This window comes from Pecten maximus, chromosome 2 (assembly GCF_902652985.1).
Source record: "Pecten maximus chromosome 2, xPecMax1.1, whole genome shotgun sequence".
Taxonomy (NCBI): domain Eukaryota; kingdom Metazoa; phylum Mollusca; class Bivalvia; order Pectinida; family Pectinidae; genus Pecten; species Pecten maximus.
The window spans coordinates 51,270,682-51,295,412 of NC_047016.1; the positions used below are offsets into that span (position 1 = coordinate 51,270,682).

The window sequence follows — 24,731 nt, forward strand, 5'->3', positions numbered from 1 at the left end:
GATTGTCATACAGTCCAGTCCATCACACAGGGACTTGGACAAGGACGTCATCGATTGTCATACAGTCCATCACACAGGGACTTTGACAAGAACATTGATTGTCATACAGTCCATCACACAGGGACATGGACAAGGACGTCATTGATCGTCATACAGTCCATTACAGAGGGACTTAGACAAGAACGTCATTGATTGTCATACAGTCCATCACACAGGGACTTGGACAAGAACGTCATTGGTTGTCATACAGTCCATTACACAGGGACTTTGACAAGAACGTCATTGATTGTCATACAGTCCATCACACATGGACTTAGACAAGAACGTCATTGATTGTCATACAGTCCATCACACAGGGACTTGGACAAGGACGTCATTGATTGTCATACAGTCCATCACACAGGGACTTGGACAAGAACGTCATTGATTGTCATACAGTCCATCACACAGGGACGTAGACCAGAACGTCATTGACTGTCATACGGTCCATCACACTGGGACTTAGACAAGAACGTCATTGATTGTCATACAGTCCATCACACAGGGACTTGGACAAGAACATTGATTGTCATACAGTCCATCACACAGGGACTTGGGCAAGAACGTCACTGATTGTCATACAGTCCACTACACAGAAACTTAGACAAGAATGTCATTGATTGTCATAGTCCATATCACAGGGACTTAGACAAGAACGTCATTGATTGTCATACAGTCCATCACACAGGGACTTAGGCAAGAACGTCACTGATTGTCATACAGTCCATTACACAGGGACTTAGACAGGAACGTCATTGATTGTAATACAGTCCATCACACAGGGACTTGGACAAGGACGTCATTGATGGTCATACAGTCCATTACACAGGGATTTAGACAAGAACATCATTGATTGTCATACAGTCCATTACACAGGGACTTCGACAAGAACGTCATTGATTGTCATACAGTCCATTACACAGGGATTTAGACAAGAACATCATTGATTGTCATACAGTCCATTACACAGGGACTTCGACAAGAACGTCATTGATTGTCATACAGTCCATCACACAGGGACTTGGACAAGAACGTCATTGATTGTAATACAGTCCATCACACAGGGACTTGGACAAGGACGTCATTGATGGTCATACAGTCCATTACACAGGGATTTAGACAAGAACATCATTGATTGTCATACAGTCCATCACACAGGGACTTAACACGAATATGAAATAAAAACAACTCACTGTCACAACGGAAACTCGATAAAACAAGTATTTGGTCTTCATAGTATCGACTTCTGTATTCCCATGTGTTTTAAACGTCAATGTTGGTATATTGGACCACTCACCAGGACACATTTGTGCACAGATTTAGGATACGTTCACAAGGTGGCATACTGAATAGGAACATTTGGCTATTTAATGCCATTGTAGCTGACGAGGCCGTGTTGAAGGTTAACTTTTGAATTGTAGACCTTTTCGGATGGGCAAGAAAGACTTTAATATTCTTGTGAATTAAGGGACATATCTATTTTGAGCTACCTCGGGCATTTTGGATTATGACAAAATCTTGGTCAGTTATTTCCATGAACGATTCAAAAATCTTAAAACTGAGTTTCAAGTTTCATTTACTAAGTAGCTTGATTGTGCTTGCCACCTTCTGAGTATTATTGTAATTGCGTTGCCATAATGATTTCGGAAGTTAAATGAAACTAATGTCACATGCCAGCCTAAATGGGCTACATGTGTAGATGTGATAATAAAAAACAACAGTAAGATATCGTGAGAAATTGTATTTTTTATTTCATTAGTGAAGATATACTAGATGAAACAATTGGGAGTCTGAAGTAAAAAGCAGAAATCACTAAGAAATTTTAGTTTAGTTTTAATTGTCTTAGAATATTTGTGTTATATATAACTATGTAAAGGCATTTTGAGAAGCCATTACAGTTGATATTATCGTTTTATTTGTGACGCGACACGAACATTATCAGTTTTATTGTGACGTCACATTCATTAATCTTTAAACAAGAAAATTGTAGGCTGTACAAAATTGATTTTAAAGATGCTAGCCTATCCCTCGCAATGTTTCATTTTGGCTCATATTTTGTCTGAAAAACTCGATTGTGAAACTTTCTCTCAATCGACTAAAACCCTTTTATAACGACATTTCTGAACAAATGGAGACAGAGAGATAGAGATTTTATTACAATAAAGAAAATGTACACTGGGGTGACTAACTATTGTGAAAAAAATCATTCGGACAAACCTTCATTATTCATATTTTTAATCTGTGATGTTTAAAAAATGTTATAATGTTAGCAAAATATCTAAAAGATTTAACTTAAAACTATTTTTAGAATTGTTTCTGTTGCACGCTTAGAGCCAGCAATATAGGCACATTTTGAAGTGATTTATACATATTCCTTATAATGAATATTGGTCTAAGGTAGATTGGATATGGCTAATAGTTAGCAAGAATTACATATCCGGTTGGCAAGTTTTGTTCAGCTGATATTGCCTTACTCCAACGATATATATATTTCCCGAAAAATGTGTTTGAAGTAACGTAGTTCTCGGTAGCCATCGTGACAACTAAAGACAGAAGTCCTTTGTTAAACCTGAAACGAAACGAGTGAATAATCAATAATACAATCCTGATGTAGCATAACAAATAATATTCTAATGAAATTGAAATATTTCATTTTGAGAATGTGATATAACCCGGATTTGAACAGAGGACTCTTGCTCCTCTGGAGCACCTGGTATAATCCTTGTACATTTTCCATGGACTTCATATCAATATATATTTTCGTTTATATTTTACTCTCGTTATATCGATTTTGATTTAGAATCATAGTTACATTACCATGTCGGTATTCATTGTAGTGATAACAAAAGCATTACGTTGATCGTTGGATTTTTATAATGCTAATGAACTAAATCAATTAAATCAATTTTCTTGTTATTAAACCCACAGTTTGATATTTTCTACTAATAAAAGCAATGTTATCATCGTATAAATTATAAAAAAAAGCTTCAACCAGTCAAAAATTAGAATTTCAAATACCAATCCAACAATGCGACGTCACATACATAGTTCCGATATGTGATGCACAATCGGGACACCTCGCCTCCGTCTGCGAACGTAGGCTGTCTAGTTTCGAAGAACATGACGAGGTGTTCCGATTGATGTGATGCATTAGAATTGACATGACTGCCTTGTTGCAAAACATCATATCAAATTTTGATCATGGTCTTAAAATCTACGTACATATTGCCGGTCGTACGTATGAATCTGATGCCCTCTCGGAAGTCCTCTTGCTGTGCTGATGTTCACAAGCTTTAACACAGTCCTGGTATTTCGCTATCATGCCGAGTAGGTCTCCACGGACTGGTTGCAGCCATGGATACCGCTCCGATGCAGCCACCAGTGACGTCACGAACGCCTCAAAGGACATATCTAAAATTCGAAAACGATAACATCAAATTTTAAGTCAAAAATATAAGTAATCACATGTCTGATTACTTCACTAATTTATTGTTCTCCATGTGAATTCAAATCAAGATATGTACAGGAACAATGCAAACAAACAAAACATATTTGCACGAATACACTTGAAAGAGTAAGACCACGTGCTCAGACAGAGTAAGCCATTTTGGTTCATCGACGACACCCGCTTAAAAAATATACATTTTTTTGGGTAATCAGTGAAGAGGGTTGAACAAAATGTTTGAAATTGGGATGATGCCGGTATGAACGCCAGCCGGTTACATGATACTGTTTCTCAATGGTGGATCGCTATGAAATCAATGCTCTAATATTTGTGATATTGTCAACTAAATAAATAAAAGTACCAGACATGTAAAATTATGTCAAGTAAAATAGTCCCAGGAATCTTCGTTAACTATCTCATCTCAACCAAAAACAGGCACAGAAAATTCATATAATCAAGAGATCGTACAGAAGGCAATGCATTTCGTTGGCTTACGGGAATACTCCCGATAGAACTGTCTACTTGTTAACTGCTTTGGATACAGTTTGTTTGGTCGCCATCATGATACCATTGGGAAATGTTCTATTTACTTAATTGCGAGATATCGAGATCAGCAATGTTGATGGTTGTTAAGATAGTGCTTCTGTTCCTCACCTGTTCTCATTTTAAGAAAGTCTCCTTACAAGGTTTTCCTAGATTTAAATTAACAGGGAACACTTTTATCTAATACTTCTTCATGCGTCGCATATTTTGCCATCGTCACAAAGACAATTACATATCGTATTAGGTTGTTTTTTTACTACTTCTTTCACACGAGACAGAAAAATGAACACGACAGTCAAGAAACTTTACAAAAAATCTTCCATAGCATATTTACTCTCTTGTTTCAGACATACATATCGATTATCGATTGGTGATATCTATTTAGGGACGCCACACAAAGAAGAAAAAGGGATAGAAAGGAGGGGAATTCTTACTAGTGCTATACTAAAATTGCAATATATGAGACAGTATACGGACTTATGAATAACCCAGTGAGTACTAGGAACCTTTCTAATAGGTAAGTATAGGCTATTTGCTGGTGGGGGCATGCTGAACAGTTATGTCATTATATAAGGGTATAATTTAGCTCACAAAATACAGAGAAATCGGTTTTAAACGTTAACATACACAGTTTGTCTGAAACATAGGGGATTGCGCACACTGAACACATACAATTTGTCTGAAACATGGGGGATTGCGCACACTGAACACATATACAATTTGTCTGAAACATGGGGGATTGCGCAAACTGAACACATATACAATTTGTCTGAAACATGGGGGATTGCGCAAACTGAACACATATACAATTTGTCTGAAACATGGGGGATTGCGCAAACTGAACACATATACAATTTGTCTGAAACATGGGGGATTGCGCAAACTGAACACATGCACAATATCTCGTAAACAGAAGGGAAAGTGCGGTTATCTGAGATTCATGCTTGAAATAAAACGCCGATAAATAAATAATAATTTAGACACATACGATCCATATTTGCACAAAACATTAGAGAAGAGATTACGGGGTTGATGTTTAAATAACTAGTAACGACAACTGTTGAGAAGGATGATGTCCGCAATACACAACCGCTGTCAACTTTAACCTTACACAAGAGTTTAAAATGTAACTCAAGAAAGATATGTTTGATACCGGGGGTGTACAAAACAAAACATCGACAGCGATAAACTGCGCAGCATGCAAAAAACTGAAAGACAGTTTAGTAGAAGTGGAAGCAGACTACATCACAAATGTGAGATAATCAACCATTGAATGTGTCATTCTCCTATCGTCATGATAAAATGGATTCCATGAGGCATGGGGCAGTCATACGTCGCTGTGTCTCTAAAATAGAACAGCCCTTCGTCACTGTGCCCCTAAAATGGAAAAACCCTAAGTCGCTGTGTCCCTAATTTAGAACAGCCCTACGACAGTGAAATGTTTCCTGGATGGCACGACGCGAGGGAGAGGAGAAGCATCAAAATGTTACCGAATTGATCGCTTTCCGCTACTCTCCGTCATACTATATTAGCCCGAGTTTCCCCTGGATCTGACACAATGTCTGGTGTCAGGGCCAGAGGAAACTCGGGCTAGTACTATATGTACATGGCCTTCGTAATATGAATTCTGTCTAGCATTTATATTGATAAGGCTGTTAACATTGTCCTGAAATATACTTTAATACGTTTTATGGTCGACATCCTTGTACGACATGAAGTCAGACGTGTTCGATGTTTCTTAAAATGCCTATAGGCTCCGTTAATCTCTACTTAGTTCTCATTTTAAGAATGTGACTAACCCGGATTTGACTTAGATTTGTATGGCTGGTGTCGTCGTGACCTAGATTTGTATGGCGGGTGTCGTCGTGACCTAGTTTGTATGGCGGGTGTCGTCGTGACCTATATTTGTATGGCGGGCGTCGTCGTGATCTAGGTTTGTATGACGGGTGTCGTCGTGACCTATATTTGTATGGCTGGTGTCGTCGTGACCTATATTTGTATGGCTGGTGTCGTCGTGACCTATATTTGTATGGCGGGTGTCGTCGTGACCTAGATTTGTATAGCGGGTGTCGTCGTGACCTAGATTTGTATGGCGGGTGTCGTCGTGACCTAGATTTGTATGGCGGGTGTTGTAGATGAAACAGACGATACTTACTCTTTCGGAACACCTGGTCTTATTCAACTTGTAAATATGTAATTTGGTTCTTATTTTGCCGTCGTTTTGTCGATTTCGAGTTAGAATGACGATTTCGTTATTTTCTGTTGTTGTCATAGCAAAAATGCCATAATATCGATAACAATAAATGTCAACCACAGTACCGAGTGGTTCCAACCGAGCATCATAAAATAACACACTATTTAGATTTAATGAGGGTTGGTTTTATTGAACGATTGATACCAGGTATAATTGAGGCATTGAACTTTAGTTTTATGCGTAGGAAATATCCAGGAAACACAAACGACAGATACAGTCACATTTCGAAATAAATCAGGCAGAAATATCCAGAAGTTACAATGATACAATAAAATATAATCAGGTAGTCACAAAAGAAGATAGAGACACGATAAATTTACATGGATTTAACAGTCCATCATAAGATCTCATGGTCTTTATCTCTCTGTTGTATTACATGATTTTCTGTCACTGTTATTTGGAATTTATACCACAAATACGGATTATTCCCGGGAAGGTTGATCTTTTAGACGATAAGGGTATTAGTAAATTTAGTTCAGTGGTGGCTGTACAAATAACAAATAGGTTAGCAATGCCATTGACTATATCTGTGAATTCATCAATAATTTTAGTATAAAAATGCCACAAAACTAATAAAACGAATACTCTTTCTTACTTCATTCCTCTAGGATTCGTCACTAATTTGAAGGATGTTTGTTAAAAAAAAATGCGTGATAACATTTCTTTTATGTGTCTACAAAGATGTCACTAATGTCGATAATGAATATGATGGTATTCAACAAATTTAGCCATTTACAAAGACAATACCTAACATTTCAGTGAGTGCGGATCGTCTGTTTGACACGATACATTTTATGAATATGACAGTGTCGTCATCATTTTGAAGTAACCCCCGTTAATTGTCGTTATAAATTAAAGTTCTATTAAAGATGCTAGAACGTCGACACCCTATACACTACTTGTTACAAAAATTCACAAAAATACGCCCATGGTGTTAAAACTATCTAATCAACGAATGAAAAGAAAGATAATACTGTCATAACAATGGTCCCTTTTTTAAGATTAAAAGTTATAACCCCACCAGAGTAACTTGCCATGTTGACTTTTGATTGGCAAAAGAGCCAATATTCATACAAGGAAAATAGGTATGTTGCATATATACTTTTTACATTGACGAGTCTGTGGTTTCGTCAGTGAGCTCAGATCGCCTGCTTTGCGTATCCGATGAAAATGCCAACGCGACAGGTTGGTAGAGGCGGATCACAATGGAATTTATTCGGGATAATAAATTATTTTCTACTTTAGATTTAAAAGATACAATTAGAAGCTGAATATTTGGAGGGTTGTATAGCATGCACTTTGGGTATACAAATATATAACAGCCTGTCCTTTTTTTAAATGGATCATAATTACTCTTTGTCGACGCTGAAGCATCTTTAGATATTGAACACTATTGAATTCTTATTACACAACTATTTCCTCCTATTGTATTGCCTTTTTACAGAAATAAATGCTGCTATTTATACTTAATCATCAGACATTTTATTCTAGGCTAAGACATTGACTTAATAGACCATTACTGCCCCGCCAGGCAATTACATTTTACTCCCTCGTTCAATCTAGTGATATCGTCTGCCAATTTCAACGTCTATCACATCTAATAAGTATTTAACAGAAAAGTAAATTCCAAATCATAGGATGACCGGAGAATTCACTGCGTGCGGGAGAGTCATGGTTTAGGAAATTTGTAGGAGTGGGGGAGGAGGAACTCGACAGTTGATCTCAAAATAGATGTTCCTACTTAGGAATCTCACTTACAGTAATCAATAAACCCGTTTATCATAAGCCGATTAAAACATGTAAGCATTGATCTGTCTCGCTTTGGTGCTTATAACTATAAATGGCTGATCATTACATGCACGCGATGCTTGTGTTTAAAGCTATGTTATGTAACACCTATACATATCACATCTACATCTACGTTTACGTCGAGACCATCACTAAAGTGATGGTTATTGCTGAAGTGTTCTCTTACGCACGAAACTAAATACCTTGCACGTCTAACAACAATATTGCATGTTAAGGTGTTAACAGGTAAATGTTTCGAAATGTCAAACCATTCTCCAGTCCTAAATACTCACACCATTCTCCAGTCCTAAATACTCAAACCATTCTCCAGTCCTAAATACTCAAACCATTCTCCAGTCCTAAATACTCAAAAAACATTCTCCAGTCCTAAATACTCATAAAAACATTCTCCAGTCCTAAATACTCAAACCATTCTCCAGTCCTAAATACTCAAAAACCATTATATAGTCCTAAATACTCAAACCATTCTCCAGTCCTTAATACTCACCCCATTCTCCAGTCCTAAATACTCAAAACATTCTCCAGTCCTAAATACTCAAAACATTCTCCGGTCCTAAATACTCACACCATTCTCCAGTCCTAAATACTCAAAACATTCTCCAGTCCTAAATACTCAAAACATTCTCCGGTCCTAAATACTCAAAAAACATTCTCCAGTCCTAGATACTCAAACCATTCTCCAGTCTTAAATACTCAAACCATTCTCCAGTCCTAAATACTCAAACCATTCTCCAGTCCTAAATACTCATAAAAACATTCTCCAGTCCTAAATACTCAAACCATTCTCCAGTCCTAAATACTCAAACCATTCTCCAGTCCTAAATACTCAAACCATTCTCCAGTCCTAAATACTCAAACCATTCTCCAGTCCTAAATACTCACACCATTCTCCAGTCCTAAATACTCAAACCATTCTCCAGTCCTAAATACTCAAACCATTCTCCAGTCCTAAATACTCAAACCATTCTCCAGTCCTAAATACTCAAACCATTCTCCAGTCCTAAATACTCAAACCATTCTCCAGTCCTAAATACTCAAACCATTCTCCAGTCCTAAATACTCAAACCATTCTCCAGTCCTAAATACTCAAACCATTCTCCAGTCCTAAATACTCAAACCATTCTCCAGTCCTAAATACTCAAACCATTCTCCAGTCCTAAATACTCAAACCATTCTCCAGTCCTAAATACTCACACCATTCTCCAGTCCTAAATACTCAAACCATTCTCCAGTCCTAAATACTCAAACCATTCTCCAGTCCTTAAATACTCAAACCTTCTCCAGTCTTAAAACTCAAACCATTCTCCAGTCCTAAATACTCAAAACCATTCTCCAGTCCTAAATACTCAAACCATTCTCCAGTCCTAAATACTCAAACCATTCTCCGAGTCCTAAATACTCAAACCATTCTCCGTCCTAAATACTCAAGCCATTCTCCAGGTCCTAAATACTCACACCATTCTCCAGTCCTAATACTCAAAACCATTCTCCAGTCCTAAATACTCAAAAACATTCTCCAGTCCTAAATACTGAAACCATTCTCCAGTCCTAAATACTCAAACCATTCTCCAGTCCTAAATACTCAAACCATTCTCCAGTCCTAAATACCCAAAAAACATTCTCCAGTCCTAAATACTCACACCATTCTCCAGTCCTAAATACTCAAACCATTCTCCAGTCCTAAATACTCAAGCCATTCTCCGGTCCTAAATACTCAAACCATTCTCCAGTCCTAAATACTCAAACCATTCTCCAGTCCTAAATACTCAAACCATTCTCCAGTCCTAAATACTCAAACCATTCTCCAGTCCTAAATACTCAAACCATTCTCCAGTCCTAAATACTCAAACCATTCTCCAGTCCTAAATACTCAAACCATTCTCCAGTCCTAAATACTCAAACCATTCTCCAGTCCTAAATACTCAAACCATTCTCCAGTCCTAAATACTCAAACCATTCTCCAGTCCTAAATACTCAAAAACCATTCTCCAGTCCTAAATACTCAAACCATTCTCCAGTCCTAAATACTCAAACCATTCTCCAGTCCTAAATACTCAAACCATTCTCCAGTCCTAAATACTCAAACCATTCTCCAGTCCTAAATACTCAAACCATTCTCCAGTCCTAAATACTCAAAACCATTCTCCAGTCCTAAATACTCAAACCATTCTCCAGTCCTAAATACTCAAACCATTCTCCAGTCCTAAATACTCAAAACAATTCTCCAGTCCTAAATACTCAAACCATTCTCCAGTCCTAAATACTCACACCATTCTCCAGTCCTAAATACTCAAAAACCATTCTCCAGTCCTAAATACTCAAAAACCATTCTCCAGTCCTAAATACTCAAACCATTCTCCAGTCCTAAATGCTCAAACCATTCTCCAGTCCTAAATACTCAAAAACCATTCTCCAGTCCTAAATACTCAAACCATTCTCCAGTCCTAAATACTCAAACCATTCTCCGGTCCTAAATACTCAAACCATTCTCCAGTCCTAAATACTAAAACCATTCTCCAGTCCTAAATACTCAAACCATTCTCCAGTCCTAAATGCTCAAACCATTCTCCAGTCCTAAATACTCAAACCATTCTCCAGTCCTAAATACTCAAACCATTCTCCAGTCCTAAATACTCAAACCATTCTCCAGTCCTAAATACTCAAACCATTCTCCAGTCCTAAATACTCAAACCATTCTCCAGTCCTAAATACTCAAACCATTCTCCAGTCCTAAATACTCAAACCATTCTCCAGTCCTAAATGCTCAAACCATTCTCCAGTCCTAAATACTCAAACCATTCTCCAGTCCTAAATACTCAAACCATTCTCCAGTCCTAAATACTCAAACCATTCTCCAGTCCTAAATACTCAAACCATTCTCCAGTCCTAAATACTCAAACCATTCTCCAGTCCTAATACTAAAACCATTCTCCAGTCCTAAATACTCAAACCATTCTCCAGTCCTAAATACTCAAACCATTCTCCGGTCCTAAATACTCAAACCATTCTCCAGTCCTAAATGCTCAAACCATTCTCCAGTCCTAAATACTCAAACCATTCTCCGGTCCTAAATACTCAAACCATTCTCCAGTCCTAAATACTCAAACCATTCTCCAGTCCTAAATACTAAAACCATTCTCCAGTCCTAAATACTCAAACCATTCTCCAGTCCTAAATACTCAAACCATTCTCCAGTCCTAAATACTCAAACCATTCTCCAGTCCTAAATACTCAAACCATTCTCCGGTCCTAAATACTCAAACCATTCTCCAGTCCTAAATACTCACACCATTCTCCAGTCCTAAATACTCACACCATTCTCCAGTCCTAAATACTCAAACCATTCTCCAGTCCTAAATACTCAAACCATTCTCCAGTCCTAAATACTAAAACCATTCTCCAGTCCTAAATACTCACACCATTCTCCAGTCCTAAATACTCAAACCATTCTCCAGTCCTAAATACTCAAACCATTCTCCAGTCCTAAATACTCACACCATTCTCCAGGTCCTAAATACTCAAACCATTCTCCAGTCCTAAATACTCAAACCATTCTCCAGTCCTAAATACTCAAACCATTCTCCAGTCCTAAATACTCACACCATTCTCCAGTCCTAAATACTCAAACCATTATATAGTCCTAAATACTCACACCATTCTCCAGTCCTAAATACTCACACCATTCTCCAGTCCTAAATACTTAAACCATTCTCCAGTCCTAAATACTCAAACCATTATATAGTCCTAAATACTCACACCATTCTCCAGTCCTAAATACTTAAACCATTCTCCAGTCCTAAATACTCACACCATTATATAGTCCTAAATACTCAAACCATTCTCCAGTCCTAAATACTCAAAACATTCTCCAGTCCTAAATACTTAAACCATTCTCCAGTCCTAAATACTCAAACCATTCTCCAGTCTTAAATACTCACACCATTCTCCAGTCCTAAATACTCAAACCATTCTCCAGTCCTAAATACTCAAACCATTCTCCAGTCCTAAATACTCAAACCATTCTCCAGTCCTAAATACTCAAACCATTATATAGTCCTAAATACTCACACCATTCTCCAGTCCTAAATACTAAAACCATTCTCCAGTCCTAAATACTCAAACCATTCTCCAGTCCTAAATACTCAAACCATTATATAGTCCTAAATACTCACACCATTCTCCAGTCCTAAATGCTCAAACCATTATATAGTCCTAAATACTCACACCATTCTCCAGTCCTAAATACTCAAACCATTCTCCAGTCCTAAATACTCACACCATTCTCCAGTCCTAAATACTCACACCATTCTCCAGTCCTAAATACTTACACTATTCTCCAGTCCTAAATACTAAAACCATTCTCCAGTCCTAAATACTCAAACCATTCTCCGGTCCTAAATACTCAAACCATTCTCCAGTCCTAAATACTCACACCATTCTCCAGTCCTAAATACTCCAAACATTCTCCAGTCCTAAATGCTCAAACCATTCTCCAGTACTAAATACTCAAACCATTATATAGTCCTAAATGCTCAAAAACCATTCTCCGGTCCTAAATACTCAAGCCATTATATAGTCCTAAAATGCTCAAACCATTCTCCGGTCCTAAATACCCACACCATTCTCCAGTCTTAAATACTCAAAAAGCATTCTCCAGTCCTAAATACTCAAACCATTATATAGTCCTAAAATGCTCAAACCATTCTCCGGTCCTAAATACCCAAACCATTCTCCAGTCTTAAATACTCAAAAAGCATTCTCCAGTCCTAAATACTCAAACCATTATATAGTCCTAAAATGCTCAAACCATTCTCCGGTCCTAAATACTCAAATCATTATATAGTCCTATATGCTCAAACCATTCTCCAGTCCTAAATACTCAAACCATTCTCCAGTCCTAAATACTCAAACCATTCTCCAGTCCTAAATACTCACACCATTCTCCAGTCCTAAATACTCAAACCATTCTCCAGTCCTAAATACTCACACCATTATATAGTCCTAAATACTCAAACCGTTCTCCAGTCCTAAATACTCAAACCATTCTCCAGTCCTAAATACTCAAACCATTCTCCAGTCCTAAATACTAAAACCATTCTCCGGTCCTAAATACTCAAACCATTCTCCAGTCCTAAATACTCATAAAAACATTCTCCAGTCCTAAATACTCAAACCATTCTCCAGTCCTAAATACTAAAACCATTCTCCAGTCCTAAATACTCATAAAAACATTCTCCAGTCCTAAATACTCAAACCATTCTCCAGTCCTAAATGCTCAAACCATTCTCCAGTCCTAAATACTCAAATCATTATATAGTCCTAAAATGCTCAAACCATTCTCCGGTCCTAAATACTCAAGCCATTATATAGTCCTAAATGCTCAAACCATTCTCCGGTCCTAAATACTCAAACCATTATATAGTCCTAAATGCTCAAACCATTCTCCGGTCCTAAATACTCAAACCATTATATAGTCCTAAAATACTCAAACCATTCTCCGGTCCTAAATGCTCAAACCATTATATAGTCCTAAAATACTCAAACCATTCTCCAGTCCTAAATACCTACCTTGTTTGCCTATCCGTTTTGACATTTTGTGCCACACATCTCGAAGTGTTTGTAGGTGTGGTGTTGACGACTCGCATCTGTTTTCACACAAGGAGCGAGTGAATGCGGCCTCGCTGTAGACACTTATGGCTATAAGTAGGATGACAGTAATACTGTTAATCTGTCGTATCGTTTGGATTTTCATTACCTGTAAGTATAACAATACACAAACTAGATTATATATAATATCACAGGGAAAAAAAGATCTAAACGGAAGTAGTCTTTATGTTGATTGTTTATTGTTTATAGTCAGGTGATCTAAAGAAAAACTATCACGGAATAAAAAACTTAAACGAATGCGAGAATTTACCATATTGAGAACGGTTATACCACATAAGGTGAAAATTTCTTTCTAAATGTAGATGACAACTGTTAAATAAGAAAAAATATAGACCAAAATAGCATATAAATGATAATAGTACCATATTAATGATGATACCGTATATATTAGAAGCGATGACAATAGAATATTTAGAACAGTAATTGGATATTGCGAATAATTATATAATATAAAGTTATGATACGGTATTATGTGATAATGCCAAATTAGGTGATAATATCACATTAGGTGATACTACCATACTAGGTGACACTACCATATTAGGTGACACTACCATATTAGGTGATACTATCCTATTAGGTGATAAGACCGCATTAGGTGATAATTACCATATAAGGTGATGTTACCACATTAGGTGATAATACCATATTAGGTGATACTATCCTATTAGGTGATAAGACTACATTCGGTGATAATTACCATATAAGGTGATGTTGCCATATTAGGTGATAATATCACATTTAGGTGATGATACCATTAGGTGATAAGACCACATTAGGTGATAAGACCACATTCGGTGATAATCAACATATAAGGTGATGTTACCATATTAGCTGATGACATACTATCTATAACCATATATGCAAGGATAATACCATATTAGAAATATTGATATAACATTTGTGATTATACTGTAACCGCAACAAAGAATACCGACATAATGACCAAACCATAAATCAAACAAAATATCAACAAAAAGATAGATTTGTATGGAGACTCATGAAAACGTACAAGAAGAATAGGACCAGGTATTCCGGGAGAGTAATCGTCCTCTGCTTCATCATTATGAACGCTGACACAGTGCAAGAAAGATAATGCTATATTTGGAAACGATAATATGCAAGGATAAAACCTATCGAAAAATGAAAAACAGCGATACAATATTCAATGTCATACTATAGCAACAAACATTCATTAAAACCGAAATTCTATTTTGTTTTTGTTTTTGTTTTGTAAACAGCAATACATGAACTTATTTTCAGAGACTGCGGGGCATTTTGTGGTGGGAACTTCGAAATGGAAATAAGGATAAGTTATTAACTTGTTCCAAGGTACAAAGGCTGCTTAAATAATTCATATTTCGGCGCGTTCAAACAAATTAATCACATGGCCATCATATATCAAACTCCTATTTTACACATCCATATATATAATGTTAACCTGTTTTTAAAGCCAACACTCGATAGGCGAGTAGCAGCAATATTTATTGTACATGTACATCGTGGTCGTTCCAAATTGCTTTCGAAATCTATATTCAAATCATATTGCATTTTAAAATTATGTGTTACATATATATATAGTATTTATTATCAGTGGCAATCATTGCGAGATGGCTTTCAAGTCACGAGGTCCTCTTTTGGAGCTATAACACAGGTCGAAAACGAATATCCCTGGGGACATGGAGGAGAGTCTAACGACGGCATGAAGCTATTATGTCGTCTTTCCATTGTCGTTATTGTTTTTAATGCATATTTTGTTGAAGGCGATAAGCTGTTAAAGTATGCCACGTGAGTATTCTAATCATACAAACCGTCGTTTAATTTTATTTTGAACACATCTCGAGATGATCTTGTTTACACATATTTTTTTCTGTGTTTGTTAATACAGAGTGATGTACGTTTATAATCTATAACATTGGTCTAATGGGAAGATATAAAACGGCGCCTTAATGATCTCTCTCTATGTATCCTGGGTTTACTATACCCTCGACAGACTTATACATTGATTTGGAATATCAATTTTGTTATAGGCGTAAAAAATGACGAAGTATTAGCCGTTCATCAGTACCTATTACCTCTGTTAATATACAACATTTCACCCCTTTTAATTGCACTTTATCTATTTATTTTTGTTTATTTATTTTATTTATTTATTTATTTATTTATTTATATCCAAAAATATACACAGGAACAAATGCTAAATTTTGAATTCAATATGAAATAAACACTACACAGTATTAGAACTACGTGAATCTTAATGAGTTCTATCTAACACATACATGACATTCATAGTCTTGTAACGTTTGAAACTAACTAACCTGCGTGAAAAAGTGATCTATTATTTTATAATGCAAATTTAAGACACTTACTTCTTTGATATCAAAGGTGAATTTGAATTTATTAATAGATCCATCATATTGAAATCATTTGAGGACTTTTGCTCCATTTAGATAATTATTACATTGCTAATTCTAATGATGCAGTGTGTTTAGATTGTCTCGATTCTCAAAAAAAGTTTTTTATCCAGTTTCAATTTATCAGGAACATGTCCATGTCGTTTTAACGGCTTCATCTGCGCAAAGGGAACTTAAAAAAAAAATCACCATGTAATAAGTGATTTTAGTAATATGGACTTTGTCGAAATGTCAATTTCTTTTCTGCTTAATGTACATCAGGGCACGGTAACTAAATTTCAAGGTCAAGATTAACCGAGAACAAAATACTGTATTGAGTACTGCATTCTATATATAATTATTTAAGAGCATTAGGAAAATAGTTATAGTAACTCCTTTGATGAACTGGAATCTTGAGAATCTTGAATGATTTGACAGATTTTTTACTTATATGGTGGTATTTCAAATAGAAGTAGGGGAAATTATATTTTAAAGCAGATATGTTATGATGTAGAATGACTGACGGAATTTAGTAACTAATGAATCATATTAACTAACTATACATAGTTAATGATATAGAATGAAGGAATATATCTAAAGATACAGATACTAAAGACAAAAATTGTATAACATTTTTGATATTTTAAGGATGACGTATTATATCAATGTCGAAAATATCTAAATTCTAACAAAAATGAAGTAAATAACAGTAAAATAAGAATAAAATACAAAGATTTCAGTACCGTGTTGATGACTTTTAAAAGTTATATATCCAACCTGTTCAATATAATATCAACATTGATTACAATCAAACTTAATTTTAGCAATGTAAACAACAACAACGACTTACCTTAGTTGTAAAGAACAAAAACAGCAACGTAAAAGTTAGCTCTATAAAACGGAATGTCGGCGATAGAAAGCCGAGGTACTCGTTACACTATTTATACATCACAATCACTGCTAGGAAGACGTTCAGACTCACATTGCGTGGGAATAATGTTATATTTTTTTGTTGTCTGAATTCTGTTGGGAAATCTAAAAACCTGCCATGAAGACTATAATTCCATTGAAATCATTTTGTGGTAGTTACACAAACTGGAGATTTGTTTCATTTCAATTTGATGAATGATTGAAAGACATGCATGACTTCTTGATAACCAACAGATGAATGGACATGGGGGTGTCTGTTTCAGATGTATGTTTCTCACAGCAATCATGCCATAGCAGTAAGCACGGTCGATGATAATCAGAGGAAATAGAGAATACGACATCGTACGTGATTTGTTGATAAAACGTTTACAAATTGCTTTCAATTCCATAATTTTTGAGAAAAAAAAATCATATCAACTTAAAAATAGTTTTTAAATCTCTAAATTAGTGTTTTAGTACATTTTAAATGAATTGTGGCTAAATTGATCTAGCAACCTGCAAGTATGTGTGGGAGTATTCTCAATTTATGCTTTGTTGCCCTCTACGGACCTCCAACCCGGTACGATTTACATGTGGATTGCGGAGTTGCGTTCGGTGAAGTTATTATGAGTGTTTTGATTTTCTATTTATCGACCTTCTTTAATGTGCTCTAATTGTCCAGTCGCCGATTGGTCGGTTTAATTGTGACTCTAACAACGAATAATAATAATGTATGATTATCCAGTCGATTCCTATTGTAGTAGCAGTAGGTAAATCGATTGATGATCTCATTCATAATTTCGCATGTCTCAATTTCACTTTTACAAACGGACGGTTGCTGATAGGAATTCCTCTTGTACAAGTTTTCGCTTGTCCGTATCTCATCTTTCAATGTTATAAAGGCAGAAACTTCCGGTTTTGGGTCAGAAATCTTCTGATTCATATTTTTGCTTGTCTGTTTTTCATATTCTAATATTCCAGCGAAAAAAACAGTCGACCCTGGTACACATTGTTTGGCTTCTTTTGGTATTGCTGTTTCCTGTATAACCAGTAGTCAAGCTAAGCGCAGTAACATTACTGACATTAAATTTCTCATGAATTTCCTAACGTAAAACTACCGGATATTTTCTATGAAATACCACATGATTATCCTATTGTCCTTTCAATCACAACCACTTTACATAGATATGTTTTATAAATATTGTTTAGAGCGCCAGAGCTTTGTTTGATATGGGTTTCTATTGTGATGTGATAGCTTCATTGTGTTATGCAATTCAAAGTAGATGGTGACTTCACAAAGGAAACAAGATATGTATTTTCAAATAAAAAGTCAATACTTTAGGTTTTAGATTTAACGTAAATGTGAGGAAATTTCGTGATTATATTCAGAATAATTTAATTTTGCTTGTAACAAGCATTTTCATTGGCTCAAAAAATTATGCTATCATCTCATAACATAAAAAAAATAAAAGGAACTACTTTCAGTTATACCGGAAGTAGCGTAGTAATCGTTGTTCACGGGATTATAAATATTTGGAGCAAAATAAACATGTTAAACTTAATGAAAATGTTTCTTATCGTTGTTAATTAAATTATAAGGGTTAACTGTAATATTTTTGTACGTTATTGAGCAATAACACAAAAAACTGGGGTGTACTCTGAATAAACCGCGAAAGTTAACCCTTAAATATTAAATTTTTCCTTTGCGTATTGAGTTTATTACTCTCATTGCGATTTGTTTGCATTTTAGCTCACTTGATGTGTAAAACATTCGTTTGTCGGTTGTTTTTCTCTTTCATAATTCTTTAATCGAGTATCAGATAGAAAAAATGTGATATAAACATCTATAAACCGAGCGACAAATAATTAAATTATTTACTCTCGATATATTTTAATTCTACTACAGAGAACAATTACTTTTTTATCATAATCGATTATGAATTTATATCCATTACAACCAATCCTTAATACCTTAATCCAGTGCTAAACTGGGTCAGGAGTTTTTTTAAATATCGGATCGACTTACATGTGGAACTACTACTCATACATATATTACAATGGTTTTTTTAGATGATGCATTTTTGAATGTAAAACGAGATAAATAGATTTGTTATTTTTTCTATATCGCTTAAACGTCTGAAGTCTGCACTTACTCTGGTCCAAAAACACGTAAAATAGCGCGTAATAAGCTAAAAATATTTCCAGAAGATGAAATATTGATTTGATAATAACACCAAATTTAAAGACAATTTGTTAAGACATCATGTAAAATGTTTATGATTTATTTTTAGAAGTGTACACGCACAATTTTAGTCAATGTAATTTTATGATATATTGATGATATGGTGGTCCGTGCTATATATAGTGTATTGGTCATTATCCTAGAAATGACATGACAAATTTCAATCAGTCATATAACCCGTTATAGTATCTAGCAAATCAATCTGAGAAAAAGCAAGACCACGCCATATTGTTTCTGTCGCCAAAGATCCAAGACCTTGTGTAGTTTAAATTCTGAAAACACGAGCACGTTATCACGAGTTTTGATGACCAAGGTTTGGTTTAAAAAAAAATCACGTATACATATGAAATTATCAATGGGGCATCTATTATATTGATATGTCTTACTGAAATTAATTTTTGTCTGATTCCGATCATCAAAAGCGATACCTAATATGTGTTACCAGTAATTACTGTAAAGACATACATTTTAGCGGAATCTTGTTTTCGCGATTTTCACTTAAGTATCATTACGTTTATTGCACATCATGTACTTTATGTTAATGGATTTTAAATAGGAACAAATGCCGCTGCACCATTGTGCTTATTTGCTTAGTTTAATAATGCGCTACAATTAGAATCCGCCAATATATATATATATATATATATAAGTCCTTTTACTAAATTTTATTACTTATATATTTAAGATTAATCCCATAGATTCTTTCCTGACTTTTGTCGAAGACACGTTTTATCATATCTCATTATCAAATACAGAAGTTTAGAATCAAGGTAAGTTTTTCTACACGTATTTTCATTGTGATCCTTAGCTTTATCAGCAATATCAGAAGCTATAGAATTGTTGTTTATTAATATTAATTATCTTTTGAAGATTATAACGCATTGCGTTGTATGATTATGATAATGAGCGTTAGAGTTGTCGCCAATCTTCTGACTTAGACGGTACTGAGGGTGTGACCTTTGACTACTGACCTTTCTCTAACTTGAGAGTAAACATTTACAATGAAGAAATCATGTGTTCGCTATCTATCACATTTACAGCGAAGAAATCGTGTGTTCGCAACCTTTCAAATTTAGAGTACAGAAATCGTGTGTTCGCTACCCCCCACATTTACAGTAAAGAAATCGTGTGTTCGCTACCTACCACATTTACAGTGAAGAAATCGTGTGTTCGCTACCTACCATATTTACAGTGAAGAAATCGTGTGTTCGCAACCTATCAAATTTAGAGTACAGAAATCGTGTGTTCGCAACCCACTGTATTAAGTCTTACAAGTATCGGAATGGTGTCTCCGCCTCCTTCCTAACTAAAATAGTTCTTTTGTTAGCGAATAAAGGTATCAAGTTCGTCACCACCTCCATTCTAATATATTGGTTCAGTAGCTATGTATTTAATGTACATGTTAACGTTTTCTTGTTGATATAAAAGTATGTCATGGAGCAAATCAATATATCTGTTATCTCGTTCACTACCCGTGTATAAATTATATGTTAATACCGGTGTATGTTTCATATCTTAAGGTTATTGAAAGGTCTTTAGGGTTTTAAGTCATTAGAGAAAATCTTTATTACAATTTTATCTTTATTGGTATATCAGCCACAGTCGATATAAAACGCGTACTTTCTACGTAATCTATGAAATGTTAGATGATGATTTGCACTAATTGTCAGTTAGATTGACGTCAAAACCGGAAATAGAGCCAAAGAAAAACCATGCATCTATTAGTTTGTTTTACTGGAAACGTTCATAATCTTCGCGGTGATGCTATTTCAGCGCGAAAGTATTTCGCTCAATTTTGATATTGCTAATTACACATATTCATACCATTTTTCATAAATACAAGTGCGTCACTTCATCTTTGGATTAATCCGTTAAAGTTTGGTAATGCGTAGGTTCACAGTGTTTTCCACCATATAGAAATGGCCATAGGTCTCAAAGTTTGTCGATGGTATCCATTTCACAGGTAATATTTCATATATTTTTTGGTGTGTTTACTCTTTGTTTATCCATCGGAGTTCAGTTTGTATTGTTTAATAGGTGTTTGTGTATATATTGTTTATGCTTTGTCGCAATTTGTTTTAGGTATAGTTAAAGCTTGGAGTATACGTCAGTATTTGTTTCTAATGTACATTTACACGCGTCATCGATATGACTTATGAAGCCGATAACTTATTGCTTAAAGTATATTTAATGTTTATAAACATAAAACTATATAGAATACTTTAGGTCATAGTCTTACCTTCTAGTCGTATATAGCTGTATCATCGTGTGCCCATTTATCTCACGTTTAGTCTATTACTTGACCTATGACCTCTATCAAATCTATGATTATGCATATAATTAGTTTGTGCTATTGTTAACTTCACTTGGAGATGATGAGCTGACCTGTCCATATCTCCCCGTGTTTCTTTGTTTCTAATTCGATTAACTACCATTCACCATATATCTACATCAAAACTACGAATCAGTCATCATCCACACCTTATACTAACATGTGTTTATCATTCACATTTTTACGATAATGTGTCCAAAGCTTTGAACATTTCCCAACGAAACGGGGATCAGTTAGTGCACGTGGGAACCACTGGACTTTAACGTTTGACCACAAGGCTTCCCCTGTGCGATAGTTTACATCTAAGCTTCGACTCTTTCATTCCCTAATTTACGGAACCTTGTTTGTGAACTTTTAGTGTGATCTTTCTTTATTCAATACTTTAGATATCTTAAGGTTTTATGTAAGGATTTTTTCCCCGGGAAGGAACACATTTTGTGGCGCCTAAACGTACTAGAGCAGTTTGTAACCATTCGTATGACCTCATATAATCCCGCAAATTGGACTGTCAAGCAACTCAAAGATGAACTTGCTAAGATATGAATTACAGCTTCTCTCGCAAGTATAACTAAAGCGTTTAATGACAATGATACAAATGTTAGATCGACGATGGTGCAAAATGTAGGCCCTAACAATTTACCAGTACAGCGAACGGGAAACTCAGAACTGCGTCGTCGATATGGACTAAACTCACAATCGGATGTGAGCGATAATTTCGCATAGCCATCGGAATTTAATTTCGTTACCTCAGGAAAATGGACTACTTGTTGACGCGGAGCCTACAGTGTCTCTTTCTGACGCGAAGAGTGATTCGCCCCGCACAGCTACACTCAGTGACCGCAACACCGCCAAACAAATATGGCTGCGCACATGACAGAACAAGATACCAGTACCAATTACATTCTCAATCAGACCATATCTCTAGAATTGACCTTTGAAGCTCTGCAAGCTCCGCAACAACCGACGCCAGGTACTACCCTCGATAGCCTAAAACTACACGCAGATTCTGACTGGATGCATCCCAGCCGATCTTCTCCCTCAAATTGACATCGTATCACCGGCCTCAAGAGGAAAATCACTCAAGGTAAGGACGTCAATCTTAACTTGCTTCTTGCTCCAGTTGCTGATCTTCTCATAATCGTGACTCCCATTCTCCGGCAGACGTAGCAAGTTTGAACTATATCGGAATCCATTACCAACTTCGGTATTTGCAAAAGGAGAAATGGACTTGATCGATACGAAGCCATTAGCATCCGCCTAAACAACACTCATGGGGCTAAAGCCTTCAAAGAGTATCACAAGGCGTGACAAGGGCATTTACGATTCGGTCGTAGCTGGACGTCGCCCTATCACATGCAAGATCTGTCGTAGCGTGGAACACTCAACACATAGATGGATGAACCTAATGGTACAGGTAGTGATTAGTCAAAAACTGATCAACGATATAGCCCCACCGTATGGTACAATGGGCAAGTCATCTGCAAAAACTTTAATACCAATAGTTGTACTTGGGTCAATTCCAAGCGTGATCACATATGACAAACCCAACAATACAACAAAGCCATTGGTAACAAAACTAAGTGACTAGACTCAATAGATGTTGTGCACGGTGAATTACTGTCCGATGGTTTTAAAGTATCAAACCCTGTTGACGCCGATGAACTGCAAACGGTCCTGATACTACTTCCCGATAGAGACTTTTTTCAGTTATCTGTGTGACGACTTGAAAAAAGGTTTTAATACTCAAGTTTCTCCATTGCCAAAATATACATACGAATCTCGCAACAATCGTTCCGCTATAAACAATCCTGTGTCCGTGTCAGAACTTATTACTAAAGAAGTTGATAAATATTTTGTTCCTGGTCCCTACCAAGCGCCGCCCTTACATATATATCGCGTTAGCCCCTTGGGTGTAGCCGAACACAGGTATTCTGAGAAGAAAAGACTTATTTTGGATTTATCGGATCCTCATCTTAATTCAGTCACCGATACTCAGAACATGACCGAGTTTCAAGACTTAAGTAAAGAAGCAATTATATGTAAAGCTGACATTCAGACGCGTTTAAGAATATTCCCATCATTCTTTTACAGTGGCATTTGTTTGGTTTTCGCTGGACCAATTTTTATTATTTTTCGTTCCGAATGGTTCGCAACACTCTGGCCAAGTAAGTTCTTGGTCTTTTAGGCCCCCTATATGTCCTTCCTCGAACTTCACCCTATCTGTTAATGCTAATCATGTGGCAGGTATAAATAATAACGTTGCTGACTTTCTTCCCTCTTCAATTTCCAGTAATTCCGGAGAGCGGCTCCTCGGGCCGACCGTCACCCATGTCCCAGCCCAGAGTTCTCTCGAGTAATGTGGAACTGAACAGAACCACTAATTGTCTCTGAGATGCAACCTTTACTCCTAGCACACGAGTAGTTTACCGCTGATCGTCCTTTTTTTGTTTACTTCTTAGTGATGTTAACTGGATGTCGGTTATGCCTTCTGTTTCCGAGGATGTTTTTTGTCGCGCATTGCTTTAGAACGTACCTTGATATTAAAGCATATACTATAAACTGTTTCTGTGCGGTATTCTTTACTCATATATGCCTGCTATGCCGACCCTTTGGTGTCTCCCGATGGTCAAGCCTTTGGCAGACTAAAGACCATCCTTAACGGCGTAAGGGAACAGCAAGGTATAATACGTAAACCCCGCTTAACAATAACCTTTGACGTTCTGGAAAAGATCTGTCTGTTGTTACGCTCAGGGATGTTTTCCCCTTACCTCGATGTTTTGATAGAGTTTCTGTTTTCCCCTTACCTCGATGTTTTGATGGAGTTTCCTCTTACCTCGATGTTTTGATGGAGTTCCCCTTACCTCGATGGTTTGATGGAGTTTCCTCTTACCTCGATGTTTTGATGGAGTTTCCCCTTACCTCGATGGTTTGATGGAGTTTCCCCTTACCTCGATGTTTTGACGGAGTTCCCCTTACCTCGATGTTTTGATGGAGTTCCCCTTACCTCGATGTTTTGATGGAGTTTCCTCTTACGTCGATGTTTTGATGGAGTTCCCCTTACCTCGATGTTTTGATGGAGTTTCCTCTTACCTCGATGT

At 36.3% G+C, this 24,731-nt stretch overlaps 1 protein-coding gene across 1 annotated transcript in view; it reads right to left on the reverse strand.

The window, feature by feature from the left end:
• Positions 1 to 1,773: 1,773 nt before the first annotated feature.
• Positions 1,774 to 24,731, reverse strand: part of LOC117322418 — a 30,868-nt gene continuing 7,910 nt past the window's right edge. Inside the window, exons 2-4 of the mRNA XM_033877323.1 lie at positions 13,659 to 13,845; positions 3,262 to 3,450; positions 1,774 to 2,608 (exon numbers count right to left, since the gene is read on the reverse strand). Coding sequence (XP_033733214.1) covers positions 2,583 to 2,608; positions 3,262 to 3,450; positions 13,659 to 13,842 — 399 coding nt within the window. The 5' untranslated portion in view covers positions 13,843 to 13,845 and the 3' untranslated portion in view covers positions 1,774 to 2,582. The remainder of the gene's footprint in view (positions 2,609 to 3,261; positions 3,451 to 13,658; positions 13,846 to 24,731) is intronic.